Source organism: Saimiri boliviensis, chromosome 5 (assembly GCF_048565385.1).
Source record: "Saimiri boliviensis isolate mSaiBol1 chromosome 5, mSaiBol1.pri, whole genome shotgun sequence".
NCBI classification, from domain to species: Eukaryota; Metazoa; Chordata; class Mammalia; order Primates; family Cebidae; genus Saimiri; species Saimiri boliviensis.
In genome coordinates, this window is record NC_133453.1 from 11,780,070 (window position 1) to 11,798,792 (window position 18,723).

The following is an 18,723-nucleotide window of genomic DNA, read 5'->3' on the forward strand; positions in this document are numbered from 1 at the left end:
AATCAAGTTGTGTTCCTTGGGGAACCTCTTCCTCAGTTTTGTTCTAGACAAGGAAAAGCTGACATTTTCTGTGCACACTCTTCCCATCTTTCATGATAAAATTTCTCTATCCGTTACAATGAAATGTAAGGATTTTAGGGGAGAGCTTTTCTTTTTTTTTTTTTTTTTTTTTTAAAAGTCCTTGGGACTAGTTTTATTTTTGAGCTCTGTATGTAGCATACCAACATGATTATGTCCCTCTCCAGATAATAATTTCTTTTTCCAGTGAAAATGCTGTTCAGTGGTATAGCTATACATAAATATGAGGCAGTGTTTTCTGAATTTCGTAATCCATGACAGCATGTAATGTTTGGCCTAACTACAAAGTTATGAAAAACTGCTTGTGATAATTCCATTTGGTTGGTTGGTTGTATATTTCAACACAGCCCAAGAAGAGACACATGCTAGGGAAAAATCCTAAGTCTCAAAGCAAATGTTGTCCTTTGACAGTACAAAACTAAGTATCCACCAGCTCATCAGTTTGAAAGAATGGCCCTTTACATCCAGTGCTTTTACGTGTTTGGTCTTCTGATGACTTCCAAGTGAATCCACATGGAGTGCTTTTAAACACTTCTATGCCCTTCCCCAGTTTACTTATCCAAAATCTCTGAGAGTGAAACCCAGAAATCTGAACTTTTAACAAGACCTCCTAGTGATTCCAGTGCTCATTTAAAAGATCAAATGCCATTCAGAAAATAAATATGCTTGCTTTGGTTTTGTTGGTTGTTTTTCTGCATTTCGGGGTATAAAAATAATTAAGTGAATGTATTTTTGAAGCCATCAGCATTAGTAATTTAAACAGCCAGATCTTGTTTGCCATAGCTTATTACATCCTTAATAGGTGCATGTTTCTGGTCCGTAAATCTTTTTACTTCAGCTCTTTGAGAACGACAAGTTAAAGACAATGCAGCTATGTATGTACTTTAGAGAATAATTACGTAGGCTGGGCACGATGGCTCACACCTGTAATCCCAGCACTTTGGGAGGGTGAGGTGGGCAGATCATGAGGTCAAGAGATCCAGACCATCCTGGCCAACATGGTAAAACGCAGTCTCTACTAAAAATACAAAAATTAGCTGGGCATGGTGGCGTGCACCTATAGTCCCAGCTACTCAGTAGGCTGAGGCAGGAGAATCACTTGAACCTGGGAGGTGGAGCTTGCAGGGAGCCGAGATAGTGCCACTGCACTCCAGCCTGGTGACAGAGTGAGACTCCATCTCAACAAAAAAGAAAATCATTATGTAAAATTGCATTTGGGGGAACACTTAGGAAAGTATTATATTACAGGATTCCAAAAAATTAGTACACTTTGTTTACAATTCATGTAATGACCTGAAATGTATTTTAAGTTTTTAGACAATTCTCTAGGTGTTACATGACAGCCAATTTTCAAAGTGAAAGCTAATTTGATTATGGAATCTGAATTTATTAATCTGTAAGCATAGGCCACAAAGGATTTTAAATGGTAGCAGCTGTTTGCCTTGATCAGAAGTTACATCCTTTCTATGTACACTGGGACTTTAATATCTCCTTTTCGTTTCTTGTAGAGAAAAAATTAAAGGTTGGATTAAAGAGCAGGCACATAAATTTGTAGAACGTTATTTCAGTTCCGAGAATATGGATGGAAGCAACCCTGCATTGAATGTCCTTCAGAGACTCTGTGCTGCAACTGAACAACTCAACCTCCAGGTGCTATGGCCAGTGCATTCTGCTGTCTTTTTCAGTCTCTTCCCAGCATCTCCTGCTACTCTTTTCCTTCATGACTCTCTAGCTTTCTGTGGATTTAGCTATCATAGATCGACTTTTACCTTACATACACCCTTGGTGCTGGCGTTTCTTTTACTTATCCCTTGACTATCAGAATTCATCAGTTTGTATTATTAAATGTACTAGAAACTTCGTCTTTGACTTTCTTTCCTTCACATCTCATAATTCTTGACAAATGAAGAAACTTCAGAAATGTCCCCACAAGCACATCTGTTTTCTAAGTCATCCTCAGCTGTAGGTATAGATGATAGGCCTTCCTTAGCTCCCATCTCCACATGAGGTCTCATAGCTAGAGGTTTTCTAATGTGTTTTATGTTTCATCTGGTTCTTGGTGTTTTTTTGGTTTAGTTTTGTTTAATGTTTTTGATGTACCTTGAGCAGTCTTGGTAGTATGTTTTCCAAGAAATTGTTTTGCTGGGACCTTAAATGTATTAATTAAAACCACACTTTGTATTCTTGATTCATCTTTTCATTCTAGTGTTTTTTTTATTATTTTTTTCTTTTTTCTTTTTCGAGACAGTACTCTGTCGCCAAGTGCCAAGCTGGAGTGCAGTGGCACAATCTCGGCTCACTGCAACCTCTGCCTCCCAGGTTCAAGCAATTCTCCTGCCTCAGCCTCCCGAGTAGCTGGGACTACAGGTGCACGCCACCACGCCTAGCTAATTTTTGTATTTTTAGTAGAGACAGGATTTCACCATATTGGCCAGGATGGTCTCGATCTCTTGACCTCGTGTTCTGCCCACCTTGGCCTCCCAAAGTGCTGGGATTACAGGATTGAGCCACTGCGCCCGGCTTCATTCTAATGTTTTATATAGCCCCTTATTCTTCAGTTTGTGTCCTCATGTTTTAAAAATATATTTTTTTTAAAGAAAACTACATTGGTTGAATGTGAAGATTTTCTTACAGATTCCTGGTTTTCGTCATGGAGTGTGTGTGTGTGTGTATTTAAAATCATATTTTCCAAGGATTTACTGCGACTGTACCATTCCCCGCCCTCTTTTTTAAGGGCATTGAGAATATATGTAGTTCCTTTTGAGGATATGCGAGTTGTGTATTTTTTAAGTACTGCTTAAATCAATATGGAAATACTTTTACCAACTCTTGCAGGTGGATGGTGGAGCTGAGTGCCTTGTAGAAATCCGTAGCATAGTCTCAGAGTCAGATGTTTCATCATTTGAAATCCAACATAGTGGATTTGTGAAGCAGCTGTTGCTTTATTTGACATCTAAAAGTGAAAAGGATGCTGTGAGCAGAGAGATCAGATTAAAGAGATTTCTTCATGTATTTTTTTCTTCTCCAGTAAGTTATCTAATAATGCTTGTATATCTTATTATAAGAATCACTGTTCAGTAATGCATACATTTTCGTGTCAGTAATAAATTCCAGCAGGTCTTGGTCAAGACATTGAGGCAAAGTGTCTAGGTTTTTACACAGTTGGAACCCTTCAACTTCTGTATATCAAAGTAAATAGTAAAACAATGAAATGGGGATTTAACAGAAAGCCCATGTCACTGTTTCTATGGTTGAAGTATCTTGAGTCTCTTTTGCTTGAAGATGAGCCAGTAGTAGTAGTCTCTCACCTGTGAGTGTGTTTTACGTGTAATATTTGTTTTTAACCGTGTGTAGTTTGTAATAGCTCTTTTAGGGAAACAAACGTCTGTAATAAGATAGAGGAGGTATATTTTCCTAGTTTGTGCATAAAATGCAGTTGTAACAATTCCAATCAAGGGTGCGTAATGACCATTTATGTTACTGTTTATAAGTGGATTGTAATGCCAGGAGCCACAGAGTGGCTCCCCTTCCTTCACTCTAAGTAGGTGAGAGCAAGAGGATAATTCTTGGATACGGTTGACGGCATTCTCCTTGTATTACAGTGACTTAAGGAGAAGACATCACTTGGAACATTTCTCTCTGGCTTATCTTGTTATAGGGCTAAGGATAGCTCTCCCTATGTGTTAGCACTGTTTCACCATGCGCTTGCTAAGTTAAGAGGCATTAGAGCACTGCTTGTATTTTAACTTGTGGGGCTACCTGAAGCAGAGTTGATATTTATTGGAGATTCATTACAAGCATGATGGTATTATGTATAGTTTTACATCGTACTTAAGATTATGTGCAAGTTGCAATCTCTTATCTGAAATCCCTGGAGTTTGGTGGGTTTCAAGGGCCTTACAGTGTATATAGTACATTAAAATTCCCAGCAGTTTCTGAATAGCACTCTATATCATAGTGTTAAATATTTTAATGGCAAAACATGAATATTCTTACAAAAATCAGATAAAGACTGTAAATAGCCTTATGTCTGTTTGGATCACATTTTGCCACCAAGTGACTTGTGGTTTTAGAGCCTTTGGATTTAGGAATTGTGAATACAGGATTGTGGGCTGTACAAAAAGTGTGTCTTTATTGAAATAATTTATTTGGAAACATCATTCAAACCAAATCTGTCATAAAAGATAAAGATGAATGGACGAATGATTCTGTTTTGTAAGACTGCTTATTAAATTTTCTCTTCGAGGAGAGTTTTGTTTTGAAAAGGCCTTGCTTAACCTGTTCATTTATTTATAACTTTAGCTTCCTGGAGAAGAGCCAATTGGAAGAGTGGAACCAGTGGGTAATGCACCTTTGTTGGCATTAGTTCACAAGATGAACAACTGCCTCAGCCAGATGGAACAATTTCCAGTCAAAGTACATGATTTCCCTAGTGGAAATGGGACGGGAGGCAGGTAAGGATCATTGCCTGGCTATACCCTTGCCACTGGAATTTGGCACTTAATTTCACTGGGGTAAGCTGGCAAAAGAGGTCTGGTAAAGTCTTGATTGGCCCAGCAAACATTCAGCTGTAATGATGAAAGAAATTAAGTACTCTAAAGAACGAATCAGATGCTTTTTATCTTTAAAATTATACCATGTGCCTTAAATAGGATCCTTTATAAATATATAATCCAGTGATTGTATTCATAACTTTTAATAGGCTTAGTTTTCCTTAAATTTATATGCTTTAACATACAAAGCATCCTTAAGAACTTTGTGTTTAATTTCAGTAGGGTAAAAAATTTTTTTGTGGATATGAATAATGTTTACATTTTGAGCAGGATGATTTATATGTAATATAAGTGGTTATAACTTTGTATTTTGATGTGTTCAAACATGTTTATTTTGAAGTTTTACTAGTAAGTATATTTTTAATGTGGTTTTAAGGACTCTTGAGGTGCTCCAGGAAAGAATTAACTGTTCTGTGTTGTGGAATGTTGTAAGTTTCATGGAATATTTTAACTGGAAACTTGGAAAATAGGAAATTTATTTGGTTTTTATTTTCTTTTTTTGAGACAGGTGTCTCACTCAGTTGCCCAAGCTGGAGTACAGTAGTGTTAACATGGCTCACTGCATGCAGCCTTGACCTCCTGGGCTGAAGAGATCTTTCTGCCTCAGCTTCCCATGTAGCCGGGGCCACAGGCATGTGGCAACATGCTCCACTAAGTTTTTTATTTTTTGTAGAGACGGGGGTCTTACTTTGTTGTCCAGGCTGGTCTCCAACTCTTGGCCTCAAGTGATCCTCCTGCTTTGGCCTCCCAAAGTGCTGGGATTACAGGCCTGAGCCACCACACCCAGCCTGGTTTGGTTTTTTAAAATCCACATTTTGATGTTTTAAAAACATTTTAAAAAATTTGTTTGAATTAAAAGGAGTATGCATTATTGAATAATAAAAGCAATCACATCATGGACTAGGGTTTATTTTCGGCTTCGAAGTTTAATGTAATGTGTGATACGCAGTTTTAATCATTATGCTTTCCTGAAGGAGTTCATGAAATTAGGGGGCATTTTCAATTATGCTTTAGAAAACCATGAAGCTTTTTATTTTTGTCCAAATTTGTATGTTTGCACATGTATGTATTCATATAATGGAATATTTTTCTCCATATCCCTGTTTGTATGCTTTATGTCCAGGAGGGTCCAATCTTTTGGCTTCCCTGGGCCACTCTGAAAGATGAATTGTCTTGGGCCACATACACTAACAATGGTGTTAGTTGATGAGCTTTAAAAAAAAAAACACTCGCGACCGGGCACGGTGGCTCAAGCCTGTAATCCCAGCACTTTGGGAGGCCGAGGCGGGTGGATCACGAGGTCGAGAGATCGAGACCATCCTGGTCAACATGGTGAAACTCCGTCTCTACTAAAAATACAAAAAACTAGCTGGGCGTGGTGGCGCGTGCCTGTAATCCCAGCTACTCAGGAGGCTGAGGCAGGAGAACTGCTTGAACCCAGGAGGCGGAGGTTGCGGTGAGCCGAGATCACGCCATTGCACTCCAGCCTGGGTAACGAGCGAAACTCCGTCTCAAAAAAAAAAAAAAAAAACACTCATTGTGTTTCAAGAAAAGTTTATGAATTTGGGTTGGGCTGCCTTGAAAGCAAGTCTGGGCTGCATACGGCCTGTGGGCTGCAGGTTGGACAAGCTTGCTTTCTGGTATCATACAGATAATCACAGTTTAAGTTTGTCTGTATCTGACTCCTGCCAGAGCTTTTCCGAAATGAGCAATTAAACATCATGACCAGGTTTCAACTGCTCCATTCAAAACTATTATAGCAAAGTAAATTTTAAAGGTTAGTTTTTAAAGTAATTTTGTAGTTGAAATCTTTGAAATTTTAAAAAGACTTTTTTTGCATTTTTAAAATAGAATTCAGTAGGAAGGGGCAAAATGTTGCAGGAGTATTCTCAAATAGTTGAATTTTTGTTCAAGAAAAATAATTAAATATTCATGGGTGAAGTATTTCTGCTCTCATGGATTTATGATGGGACAGAGATCAGATGTTGACTTAAGGTTTTCATATGCACACATACACATTTGCCTCTTATTTCTTATGTATAATAACTTTTTCTAAATAACTTGAATTATCAACTTTACCATTTACAGAACTGGTAAGTAAGCTTAGTAGTAGTGTCTTATGGAAATGCCGTTTTTATTAACTTTCCTTTATTTGAATTAATGTATATTAATTGTGAAAATAATAGACTAACTTGTTTTTCATAAATTATCTTGAGCTTTTCTCTCAACAGAGGATCACAGGCTTTAAAATTTTTCAACACACATCAATTAAAATGCCAGTTACAAAGACATCCAGACTGTGCAAATGTAAAGCAGTGGAAGGGTGGACCTGTCAAGATCGACCCTCTGGCTTTGGTACAAGCTATTGAGAGATATCTGGTGGTTAGAGGTACTTCCCATATATTTGTTTTGTGTGATATGTCTGTGTATTTGGGGAGAAATTTGCATTAAGAGATATATACATTATTTCTCTGTTTAACATTGTTTCTGTTAAAACCTAGATGTCAGGAACTTATATTTCCTGTCATTTATATTTCTAGTATACAGAGTAAGTTCAGTATATGAATATATATTCATATACTGAACTTATTCATTCATATACTGAACTTACTCTGGGTTAACTGCTTACTCGAATGATGAGTATCTTGGTGAAATGTAGTAGAAATGACATTTTGTGTTTGGTAATTTTCTTAGCCCTTTCTGCTTCATAGATCAGAGTGTAATATATGCAGGTTGAACATCCTTAACCTGAAAATCAGAAATGCAAAATGCTCCAAAATCTGAAACTTGGAGTGCTGACGTGATACCACAAGTGGAAGACTTCACACCTGACACCTTTGCTTTCTGATGGTTCAGTTTACATACACTTTTATCCTCATAATTATTGAAAATACTGTATAGAATTACCTTCACACCATGTATATGAGATATAAATGAATTTAATGTTTAGATTTGTGTCCCATCCCCAAGACATGCAAATATTCCAAATCTAAAGAATTTGAAATCTAAAACACTTACGGGCTTAAGCATTTCAGGTAACAGATACTGAACCTGTATGTGTTTTTCTAAGACTGTGTTTAACCAGTGTATACAGAATTTTGTTTTCACACCTGAAATTGCTCTGAGTTTAAAGATCTACTTGGGTCTTCAGGGTATGGAAGAGTAAGAGAAGATGATGAAGATAGCGATGATGATGGATCAGATGAGGAAATAGATGAGTCTCTGGTAAGGTACTATATTCCCACCGTGTTATAATGTGCTATATAAAATTCAGGGCCTGTGGCTTAAATGGATTTTGCTTTCTTTTATTCAGGCTGCTCAGTTCCTAAATTCTGGAAATGTAAGACACAGGCTGCAGTTTTATATTGGAGAACATTTGCTGCCGTATAACATGACTGTATATCAGGCAGTACGGCAGTTTAGTTTACAGGCTGAAGATGAAAGAGAATCCACGGATGATGAGAGCAATCCTCTAGGCAGAGCTGGTATTTGGACAAAGACTCATACAATATGGCAAGTCTGAAAATTCTTTTGGTTTTTCATAAACTTTGAAACTCTTGTGTTTTAGAATTCACATTAAATTAATGGCTGGCTTTCATAAGGATAGGGGGCCCAGAATCACACATTTCAGTTCTTAAAGGTGATTTCAAATGTTTGATAATGTGCGTATGTGTATGTAGCCTCCTCGTTGAGTCTACTAGAAAACATATTCATGGACAATAATTATGATTTACTAGATTTATTTTCTAGATTTATTTCAGGTCTTTAAAACAAAAATATTGCCATAAGATGACGTTCCATTAGGTAATCTGAAGTTTGGCATCTCTGAGTCCTTAAAAGGCATTTGGATGCAGCTTCCTGTGTAGTCTGTGAGTGCCTGCTACGTATACTTGAAGAGAGCCATTCTTCCTAGAATCACCCTTGGAGTTTCTCAGGCAGCCCCTTCTGGGAAGGTGGTCTGTAGGTGACCTCTTTTAAGAAGTAGTGCCAATGGCAATTCTCCAAATACATGCTAGGAAAGAGGAATAGATCTCAGAATGGTCTTCTGGTAACTGTGTGGTGTCTGTGACTTAGATTTTGACTTTGTAGAATAATTTTCAGTTTTAAAATCTACATTTGATTTATATATTGTCTTGTCATTTTAGGTATAAACCTGTGAGAGAGGATGAAGAAAGTAATAAAGATTGTGTTGGTGGTAAAAGAGGAAGAGCCCAAACTGCTCCAACAAAAACTTCCCCTAGAAATGCAAAAAAGCATGATGAATTATGGCACGGTAAGATGGTAGATAAAGGAGAAAATGAATTGCCAGCTGGGCGCTAGTCTTCCCTTTTCATGATTTTAAAAGAGTGATATGTATTTAGTAGTAAAATCTCTGAATATAATTGAGAAATAAATGAAGTTATGAACAGTTTGATCACATTTAATTCTTGACTTTAATATCCAGAAAATGAAAAATTAAGTGCCTACAAAATTAAATAGAGAAGGAAAATTGGGAAAAAACTTATTCCCAATTCAAAGCAGGCTTTCGCGAAGGCTGAAACAAATTTCATTGGTAAAACACATTCACTAAAGAAGAGACTGAAGACAGTGATTGATCCAATTGGACTTTAATTTTTTATTGTCATTCATTATAGTTAAAGTGGTAGAATTATAGTAATTATAAAAAGTGATGCCAGGTAATATAATGACCATAGAATATAGCAGTCACTTTGTGATAGTTATTTTCCTCTGTAATACTTCCTTCTCTGTAGTTTTCCTCTCTTCCCTCATTTCTTCCCTTTAAAAATATGATACTAACAATTCCTTAAGGTTAGACAATATTATCGTTCCATGGAAGAGCCCCCACCTCCCTTCCTGCCTCCATTACAGTAATTTTCTCACACTGGTTTCCTTGTCCACAGAAACAAGGGACCTCTAGCAATTTTTACCACAAAACTAAGTTTGTTCGGTATAAAAGACTCTTAGTTTTGAGATTGTTAGGTTTTTGGTGCTAAAAAATGCCATTTTCTTTTATGAAATGATGGTGGTATGATTTTTCATTATTTTGCCTGCTACAAGTAAATGGCAACTGTTTCAATCTGTCCGATTTTTTTTTTTAGTGCCTTTACTTAATGCAGCCTAACAACAAAGGATTCACAGACGCTGCTTGAAAACTCTCAGTCTGTTCAGTTCTAAACCTTGTATTAAATAACCAAGTTTCTTTTACCAGATTTTTAATTTTGAGGTACTTGTCTTGTTATAAACTAGATATGAAAAATATAGGAAATTTCTGTAACAGTGAACTTAAACAGTTTGTTTTTATTCCTCCAGCCATTTTACTGTTAGCCATTGCTTCTGGTATAAAGGAGAAATGAGGAAGAGTCAGCTTTTCTCCATTATAATGTTTATTTGGGTATGCGAAGGGAAAGTGAAGTTTTTATAAGCCTAGACATTTTATATATGTAAGATAAAAAGGGAAGATTGTCAAACCTATCAATACGCTACTAATAGGATTCCAAGCATTGACTATAACAACTTCTGGTTACTGTTTTAGTGGTGATAAGACCTTGGCTTCACTGGCTTACGCTTTCTAATTTTGATCAAAACTTACTTTGATCTTTTGTCCCTTAGATGGAGTGTGCCCATCAGTATCAAATCCTTTAGAAGTTTACCTCATTCCCACACCACCTGAAAATATAACATTTGAAGACCCGTCATTAGATGTGATCCTTCTTTTAAGAGTTTTACATGCTATCAGTCGATACTGGTATTACTTGTATGATGTGAGTAATGTTGCCTACTTGTGAAGTTTTCATGGTCTGTTGTTCATGACTTTATAGTTTCTCTTTAGTGATTGATAAATTTCCTATTGCACTAGAAATGGAAACAGTGATTCAACTAAATGTGAAGATCCTAGTCCAGTGAAGTACAGAGTACTCATCAGTGGAAACCTCCCCCGCTTTTTTTTCTCCCAGCCCACAGTCTTGGATTAATTCTCTTGGCAGTTGTGTAAAGTTTTGTCTAGCAATAAATTTATGAAATTAAGCTGCAGTATGAAACTTGAACATGGATTTATTATAGTTAAAAATTTTTAGGTACATGTAACCAAAAGTTTATATATATCAAGTAAAAGTTGAGTGAAAGTTGCATGCTGCCTTTGATATTTATATAGCATAGAGAAAAGTAAAGGAATTGGTCCTGCATGAAACATAAGCTGCAACATCAGTGAATGATTGAGCCAGCAGCAGTGGGTTGGGGGGTATGCGCAGCAGCGGCAAGGGGATGCGTGAGGGCTTAACAGTGTATTGTGGGAATTGTTAGAGTTGGGCACAGTAATGAGAGGCTGTGTGTCATATGTTGGAAACCAGCACGTGAATTCAGGGTACTTTGCATGGATTTGGGGATAATGGAAGAAATTGTTAATATAATCCTAATGTTTTAATACATGTAGACTTTTTTTTTTAAACATTTTACAGAATGCAATGTGCAAGGAAATTATTCCAACTAGTGAATTTATTAACAGTAAGTTAACAGCAAAAGCAAATAGGCAACTTCAAGATCCTTTAGTAATCATGACAGGAAACATCCCAACATGGCTTACTGAGCTAGGAAAAACCTGGTAAGACAATCACTTCTGTAATGGTGGCCTTGGAAATGTTACTGGGTTGGTCTTGATGTATTTTGTTACAGAAACATTGTCTTTACTGGACCTAGTCAAATATTTATTAATACTGTTGATCACAACTTGCTTAATTGTGTGGCTTTAGCATATAAACAGACTAGGCAAGTTTGAGGGCTGGTACTAGATCTTCTTGATAGTATGTGGCTATATACGTATATGAAATAGGAAAGTACACATAGCAGTTTGGCTGAGGATAGTCAACATTCTCTGTTATCATAAAATCGGATTCCAAAGGTGTAGTTGCTTGATTCTCTGAACCTGCTTGGGTCAGGGACTTTTAGAACTACAGTGATAAATGTAATAGCCACTGGCCATATACATTTACATCAGCAGTCCCCAATTCTTTTTGGCACCAGGGACCAGTGTCATAGAAGACAATTTTTCCTTCGATATGGACTGGGAGATAGGGCTAGTTTTGGGACGAATGAAGTGCCTCATGAAAGTGGTGGTCATATTTTAAAAATTAGCTTTCATTGGTCATGTTACGCTTCCTTCGGGTAGATTAAAGATGATCTTGGTTAGGCTTAAGTGTAGGATTTTAAACGTTAAATACCAGATTCTACATAATGCAGTATTACTTAATCACTTAAAAATTTCATGTAAGACATGAAAATTCTTAAAAATTAATTGACCTAGCTGGACATGGTGGCTCACACCTGTTATCTCAGCACTTTGGGAGGCCGAGACGGATGGATCACCTGAGGTCAGGAGTTCAAGACCAGCCTGGCCAACGTGGTGAAACCCCGTCTCTACTAAAAATGTAAAGTTAGCTAGGTGTGGTGGCAGGCGCCTATAGTCCCAGTTACTCGAGAGGCTGAGGCAGGAGAATTGCTTGAACCCGGGAGGTGGAAGTTGCAGTGAGCCAAGATCATTACACCATTGCACTCCAGCCTGGGAGCAAGACTCCATCTCATAAATAAATAATAAATAAACAAACCTAAACAATTTTTACTTGTTTTATTTATAATTTTTATTCTATATCATATCAAAAGTTGTTTCTAATACAAGTTTTGATTTTTTTTAAGTAGTTTCTGATTCTTATCCAGATAATAAACTTACATTGCATCTTTTTACAGCCCATTTTTCTTTCCTTTTGATACCCGGCAAATGCTTTTTTATGTAACTGCATTTGATCGGGACCGAGCAATGCAAAGATTACTTGATACAAACCCAGAAATCAACCAGTCTGATTCTCAAGATAGCAGAGTTGCACCTAGATTGGATAGAAAAAAAGTAAGTTTCTGCCTAAAATCTTTAAATAATCTGAGCTTTTCAAAGTAATGGGGAAACTAGAACTGTGGTGTATCTAAATATGCATGTTGGTCTTGGAGGCCTTGATCATAGTCATCTACCCCTATTTTCCTTTCAGTCTCTTGGAGCTGGACTATCTGTGATTCTTCCTTATCCTTCATTGAGAGTGTCTCTCCTCCCCAGCCACATCCAGTGTCTGAAATAATTTCTACAACTCTCCTTTCTTCTATAGTTGCCATAACCCTTGTACCAAGAATCTTTTGTCTTCTATCACTGAAACTTTTTTTCATTCTAAATTAGGACTTCAAACTATATCGTGCCTTTAAAAATTGATCCCTTACGTAATAGAATTAATCAGATCTATATCATTCCCTTAACAAGTCACTCCAATTAGAAGTGCCTGAAACAAAATCCTTAATATATTTTGAGTCTCTTATACCAGTTAGCCCAAATATTGCTAACTTAATCTGTGCTTCTAAATCTTGGTTGCACATTTATGGCTCTGAATCACAGTGCCTGAGCTATTGCCAACAGAGACGAGTTCTACAGCTCTGACCCCTACTGTTTTTTACTTAGGTCTTTTCTGTTCATTTACCTGTTTTTTGTTGTTGTTTTTCCAGCTTTTTTTTTTTTTTTTTTTTTTTTTTTTGGCTAGGGATTTAATTTTGTCTTTGTAAAGCCATTATCTCCAAAAGTCTCATAAGAGACATTAGTACTACCGTAAAGGAGTTAGATGGGTGGCAGGGAATGAAGTGTATACTGAAAAGCAAAACAAAACATAAAGCAAACATTGTACGTTAAAAAGGTCATCCTATTCATATCCTCATTAGGATTCCATAAGCACTGATACTGGCATAAATTCAAAATCTAGTAGGACCTTGGGGCCGGACGCGGTGGCTCAAGCCTGTAATCCCAGCGCTTTGGGAGGCCAAGGCGGGTGGATCACAAGGTCAAGAGATCGAGACCATCCTGGTCAACATGGTGAAACTCTGTCTCTACTAAAAATACAAAAAATTAGCTGGGCATGGTGGCGCGTGCCTGTAATCCCAGCTACTCAGGAGGCTGAGGCAGGAGAATTGCCTGAACCCCGGAGGCGGAGGTTGCGGTGAGCCGAGATCATGCCATTGCACTCCAGCCTGGATAACAACAGCGAAACTCTGTCTCAAAAAAAAAAAAAAAAAAAAAGAGAGAGAGAGAAAGAGAAAGTCTCATTCACAGGTGTTTGTAGTAGTGCTAGTAGGATCTTGGCAGATCAGAGCCAATAGGTTTCCCTGCCCACTTGTTTGACCTGCTACCTCCATACCTATTTCTCTAGGTAAATATAAATGTACCCGGGGAGATTTTATGAAACGGCAGCCCTGAGATTGCGTTGATATTTGGCAAAGATACAGAGATTTTTTTTTCTTCCCCAATTTGAGGTTTTTGAACTTGCCGTGGATTCAAGATAAATTAGTAATTACTCTTGCATCTGGTTTCCTTGATATATTGAATGGTGCTGTTGATGTTTGTAGCCATACAGCTACCTCAGCCTTTTCTGAGTTATCTGTTTAATAAGTGTTAACAATTAAGTTGATTTTGTTCTTTGAAGAAATGCCACCTGTTTATTAAAGTGTAATATTAGTAAAGCATAGTTTCCTGACAGTTGTACTCTCTTTTCAGCGTACTGTGAACAGAGAGGAGCTGCTAAAACAGGCTGAGTCTGTGATGCAGGACCTTGGCAGCTCACGGGCCATGTTAGAAATCCAGTATGAAAATGAGGTGAGCTTTGAGTCCGGTGATTATTTAGCTTGACTTGTGCTCTTGATTAAATGTTACTTGAGTTTCTTGGTACTATGACAAAGTTGGGAAACTTTGCTCTCTTTTCTTTTGAATGATTTGTTCTAGGTTCTCCATTTGTCAAAGGTTCATCTAAACAATAAACAGCAGTTTTTTTCCTGTCATTAGAACACATTTGTGTTGTTAGTCAAAAGGATGTTTTAAACAGCCAGTAACTTTCAAAATATTTGAATTGCCTTTTTAAAAAAATCAGGTTTACTGAGATATAACTTATAAATAATAACTGCTTACTTCAAAAATGTACAGTTTTAAGAGCTGAGAGATGCAGACAGTTAACCACTTTCACATAAAGATAAAGAATACTCCTGTCACCACACAGAGTACCTCCATTTCACTTTGCAGTCATCCTCTACCCCATCCCCAGCCCCTGGTAACCATTGATGTCTTTTCTGTCTCTGTAATGTTGTCTTTTTTACAATATCATAATAAATGGAATCTGGCAGTATGTAGCCATTTGTCACTCTTCTTTCACTTAGCATAATGCTTTTGAGATTCATCCATTCATTCATCTTCAGTTTGTTTCCTATTATTGAATAGTCTTCCATTATATGAGTGCACCAAAATACATTTACCAATCACTGGTTGATTCACATTTGGGTTGTTCCCAGTTTTTGACTGTTTTGAGTAACATTTGTATTCATGTCTTTGTGGAGACATATGTTTTTACTTCTCTTGGATAAATACCTCAGAGCTAACTTGCTAAGTTATTTGATAAGATATGTTTTATAAGAGATACAAAACTGTTTTCCAAAGTATCTGTCACATTTTACATTCCTACCAGTAATGTATATATGTGAGTTCCAGTTGCTTCTTGTGCTCAAAACACTTGGTACTGTTCTAATTATTCTAGTGGGTTTATAGTGGTATCTTACTGTGGTTTTAATTTTAATTTCCCTGATGATTGATGGTATTGATTATCTTTTCATTACTTACTGGTCATTCACATATTTTCTTTGGAGAAGTGTTCAAGAATTTAGCCCACTCTTTTTGGCCATTATTTTCTTCTAGTTTGTGGCTTATCTTTTTATTTATTTACAGAATGTCTTTGGAAGAGCAGAAATTTTCAATTTTAATGAAATCCAGTTTATCTTTTTTTTTTTTTTTTTCCTTTTTCTTTTCTGGTTTGTGCCTTTTGCATCCTAAGAAATTTTTATCTTAACCATGATCTCAAAGATTTTTCTCATATGTTTTTCTAGAAGTTTTATAGTGTTGGCTTTTCACCTGTGATTCATTGTAAGTTATATATATATATATATATATATATATATATATATATATATAAAAATTACAGTTTGAAGTTCTGTAAGACATAGGCTGTTCATATGGTTTTTTTTTTTTTTTTTTTCACTATTTACTGAAAAGACCATTCTTTTTCCTATTTAATTAACATGACCCCTTTGTTGGAAATCAGTTGATTATGATGTCTGGATCTCTATCGAGATTTTCTGTTCTGTTCTTATTATTCTATACTGTGTTGATCACCATAGCTTTATAGGAAGTCATAATCAGATAGTATAAGTCTTCTCTTTTTTTTCTTTTTTCTTTGAGACGGAGTTTTGCTCTTGTTGCCCAGGCTGGAGTGCAATGGCATGATCTTGGCTTACCACAACCTCTGCCTTCCAGGTTCAAGTGATTGATTCTCCTGCCTCAGCCTCTCAAGTAGCTGGGATTACAGGGCATGTACCACCATGCCTGGTTAATTTTGTATTTTTAGTAGAGATGGGTTTTCTCCATGTTGTTCAGGCTGGTCTCTTAAGTCCTGATCTCAGGTGATCTACTTGCCTCGGCCCCACAAAGTGCTGGGATTACAGGCATGAGCCACTGTGCCTAGCCCTTGTTTTTTTTTTTTTTCCAAAGATGGTTTGGTTATTTTCAACTTTTATTTCATGTGAATTTTAGAATCAACTTGCCAGTGTCTACAAAAGGTTTGGCAGGATTTCTTCGAGTTTGGAGAGAATTGACATGTCTGTAGCATTGTATCTTCTGATCCATGAACATGGTGTCCACTTATCTGAATCTTTAATTTTTCACAATATTGCTTCATTATTTATATCTACAGGTCTTTTTTTGCACGTTTTGCTTCCACCCAAGTATTTTATGTTGTTTTGATGATGTTGAAAATGATACTGTCCTTTCGTTTTCAGTTGTTTGTTGGTTTCCAGAAATAGTTTATTTTTGTATCTTAACCTTGTTTCCTGTGACGTTTATAAACTTAACTATTCTAATGACTTTTTAATAAATCACTTAGGATTATTGTAGACCCATGGCTTAAGAAACCTTTCTGTGAAGGACCAGACAGTAAATGTTTCAGGCTTTGTGAGTCACATGGTCTCCATCACAACCACTCGCTCCTACCTTTGTAGCGCAAAAGTGCCAAAAGACAAATGAATGAGCATGGCTGTGTTCCATTGAAACTTTATAATCACAGAAATTTAGTTCTTATAATTTTCACATGTTGTGAAATATTATTCAAATTATTATTAATACAAGTTATTCTTACCTTGTAGACAGTACAGAAACAGACCCTGGGCCAGAGCTGTAATGTGGCCGCCAGTTGTATAGCTTGCTGCCTTGTGTCATAGACATTCATATAATCAGTGAATAAAAGATAGTTTTACTTCTTCCCTTCTAGTCTTTGTCTTTTCTTTCTTTTCAGATGTTTTTAAACAGTCAGGACCATGTACCAAAAGATTCAAGAAATGATTTTCTGTGTATTTCATGTATATTTAAATCTCTTGGGATACTTCCACCTCTTCTTTCACCTAATTTTTTTTTTAAAGACAAACTTAGAGTTTTTGGCCTTCCCTGAACCTCTTTTGGACTTAAAATTTCTGGATCTCTCCTTATACCAATTATTTATTTATAATAGCCAACCACTCTTCCCCTCAGCTTTCTTATCTATAAAATGTAGGTAATAATAGTATAATCTCAAAGTTATGACTGAGTTCATGTACATGAACTGGCTCATGGTATTAGAGATTCAGCAGTTTCGTGTGTGGTACTAACTGTGCCTATTTAAGTAATTTTAATCATGACTTTGATTTTTCATTCATTTTATTAAGCATTTTCTCCTTGATGACTTTTGAAAAGCTAAGAGTATTCAGTCACCAAAGTTAAAATTATAAGTTGTTGTGTACTGGGAAGTATACTGCATGCTAGGGTTCCAGATTATGACAGAGTCTCTGTACTCAAAAGATTACAATATAGTCAGGGAGACACAGGACAAAGGTACCAAAGAATGTGGCAAGGTGGTGGTACAGGTGCCAAGTAAATGATGCATTCAGACTAGGAGTACTGTCCTCAAGATGTCTTGAGTTAGACCTCAGTGAAAGAGAGTAGGAAGATTGAGAGACCATTTTCTAGTAGGAGATGGGGTTTGACCAAAGGGTCAGGCTTGGTGGTGAGTGGCAGAACTTAGTACCACTGTGGAAGTGGTGGGAGAGCGGGGATAAATAGCAGGCCACATGGAGTGGAGGCTCTCGACTGCTGGCATAAGAGATTGGGATCTTTTGAATCTAGCTTGACCATGGCTGTTGGTTAGAGGATGCAGTTCTTATATGTTGATGCATCCAAATTTTTTTCTCGTAAGACTGCAGGACCTTTGCTCTAACCATCTTGGTGTGTTTTTGTTCTCTTTAAACATGGATTCTACTTTCTTACTCTAGCATATTTTTCTCTTGCCAGGAAATGTCTTTCCTCTCTCATCCTTCATGGTTCCTTGAAAATTGCCTCTTGCATGAAACCTAAACAAGCTAAAAATGGCTTCACACAGACTGTTTTAAGGAATAGGATTGGTTTGCTAATGTAAAGTCAAGATTTTATGCTCATCCTTTGTGGGTCTTACCTGTTGACTTCAGAAAAGATTCCAGAAGCTGCTTCACTGGGGAAGGGAGAAGTACCTTCACCCCTACCTCAGAAGCACTGGTTTTGTGAGATGCATAGGGCTTTAGGTTGAGATTCAAATTCAGCTGTACAAGTCAGCTAGTGGCCTTTAGGAAGAATTTCTAACTAGCTCTAGAAGAATCCTAATCAAAATATCAGGTCACAGTGTGGGCTCCTACTTGAATTGGAATGATTGGTAAGTCAGGGAAGGATTATACCAGTCTTTGGGCTCACAAAGCCACCCAAACCCCAAAGATTGGGGTTACAAATTACCCATTGACCCAGTCTCCTTTTGAGAAGGTGAAAGATCAGGAGCAGGGAATGTGGAGCCTGGCTGTGTGAAGTTGGGCAAGTTAACATAAACTCATCAGTGTCCTCTCAGCCCTTTACATAATTACTGTACCTGCCTCTCATGTTGTTAGAATGGTAAAATGAGCTGAAATATATGAAGCACTCAGAACA

At 36.9% G+C, this 18,723-nt stretch overlaps 1 protein-coding gene across 30 annotated transcripts in view; it reads left to right on the plus strand.

Annotated features, from left to right (window-relative positions):
• Positions 1-18,723, plus strand: part of TRIP12 (thyroid hormone receptor interactor 12) — a 166,499-nt gene that overhangs the window by 129,807 nt on the left and 17,969 nt on the right. For 22 of the 30 annotated variants that reach the window (XM_074398915.1, XM_039469656.2, XM_039469654.2 and 19 more), the window contains 11 exons: positions 1,587-1,728; positions 2,914-3,105; positions 4,381-4,532; positions 6,848-7,020; positions 7,783-7,856; positions 7,945-8,144; positions 8,777-8,904; positions 10,242-10,393; positions 11,087-11,229; positions 12,369-12,525; positions 14,203-14,301. In XM_074398915.1, the coding sequence (XP_074255016.1) occupies positions 1,587-1,728; positions 2,914-3,105; positions 4,381-4,532; positions 6,848-7,020; positions 7,783-7,856; positions 7,945-8,144; positions 8,777-8,904; positions 10,242-10,393; positions 11,087-11,229; positions 12,369-12,525; positions 14,203-14,301 (1,612 nt within the window). The remainder of the gene's footprint in view (positions 1-1,586; positions 1,729-2,913; positions 3,106-4,380; positions 4,533-6,847; positions 7,021-7,782; positions 7,857-7,944; positions 8,145-8,776; positions 8,905-10,241; positions 10,394-11,086; positions 11,230-12,368; positions 12,526-14,202; positions 14,302-18,723) is intronic. The other 8 variants (XM_039469662.2, XM_039469663.2, XM_074398920.1 and 5 more) reach the window with 1 other exon arrangement.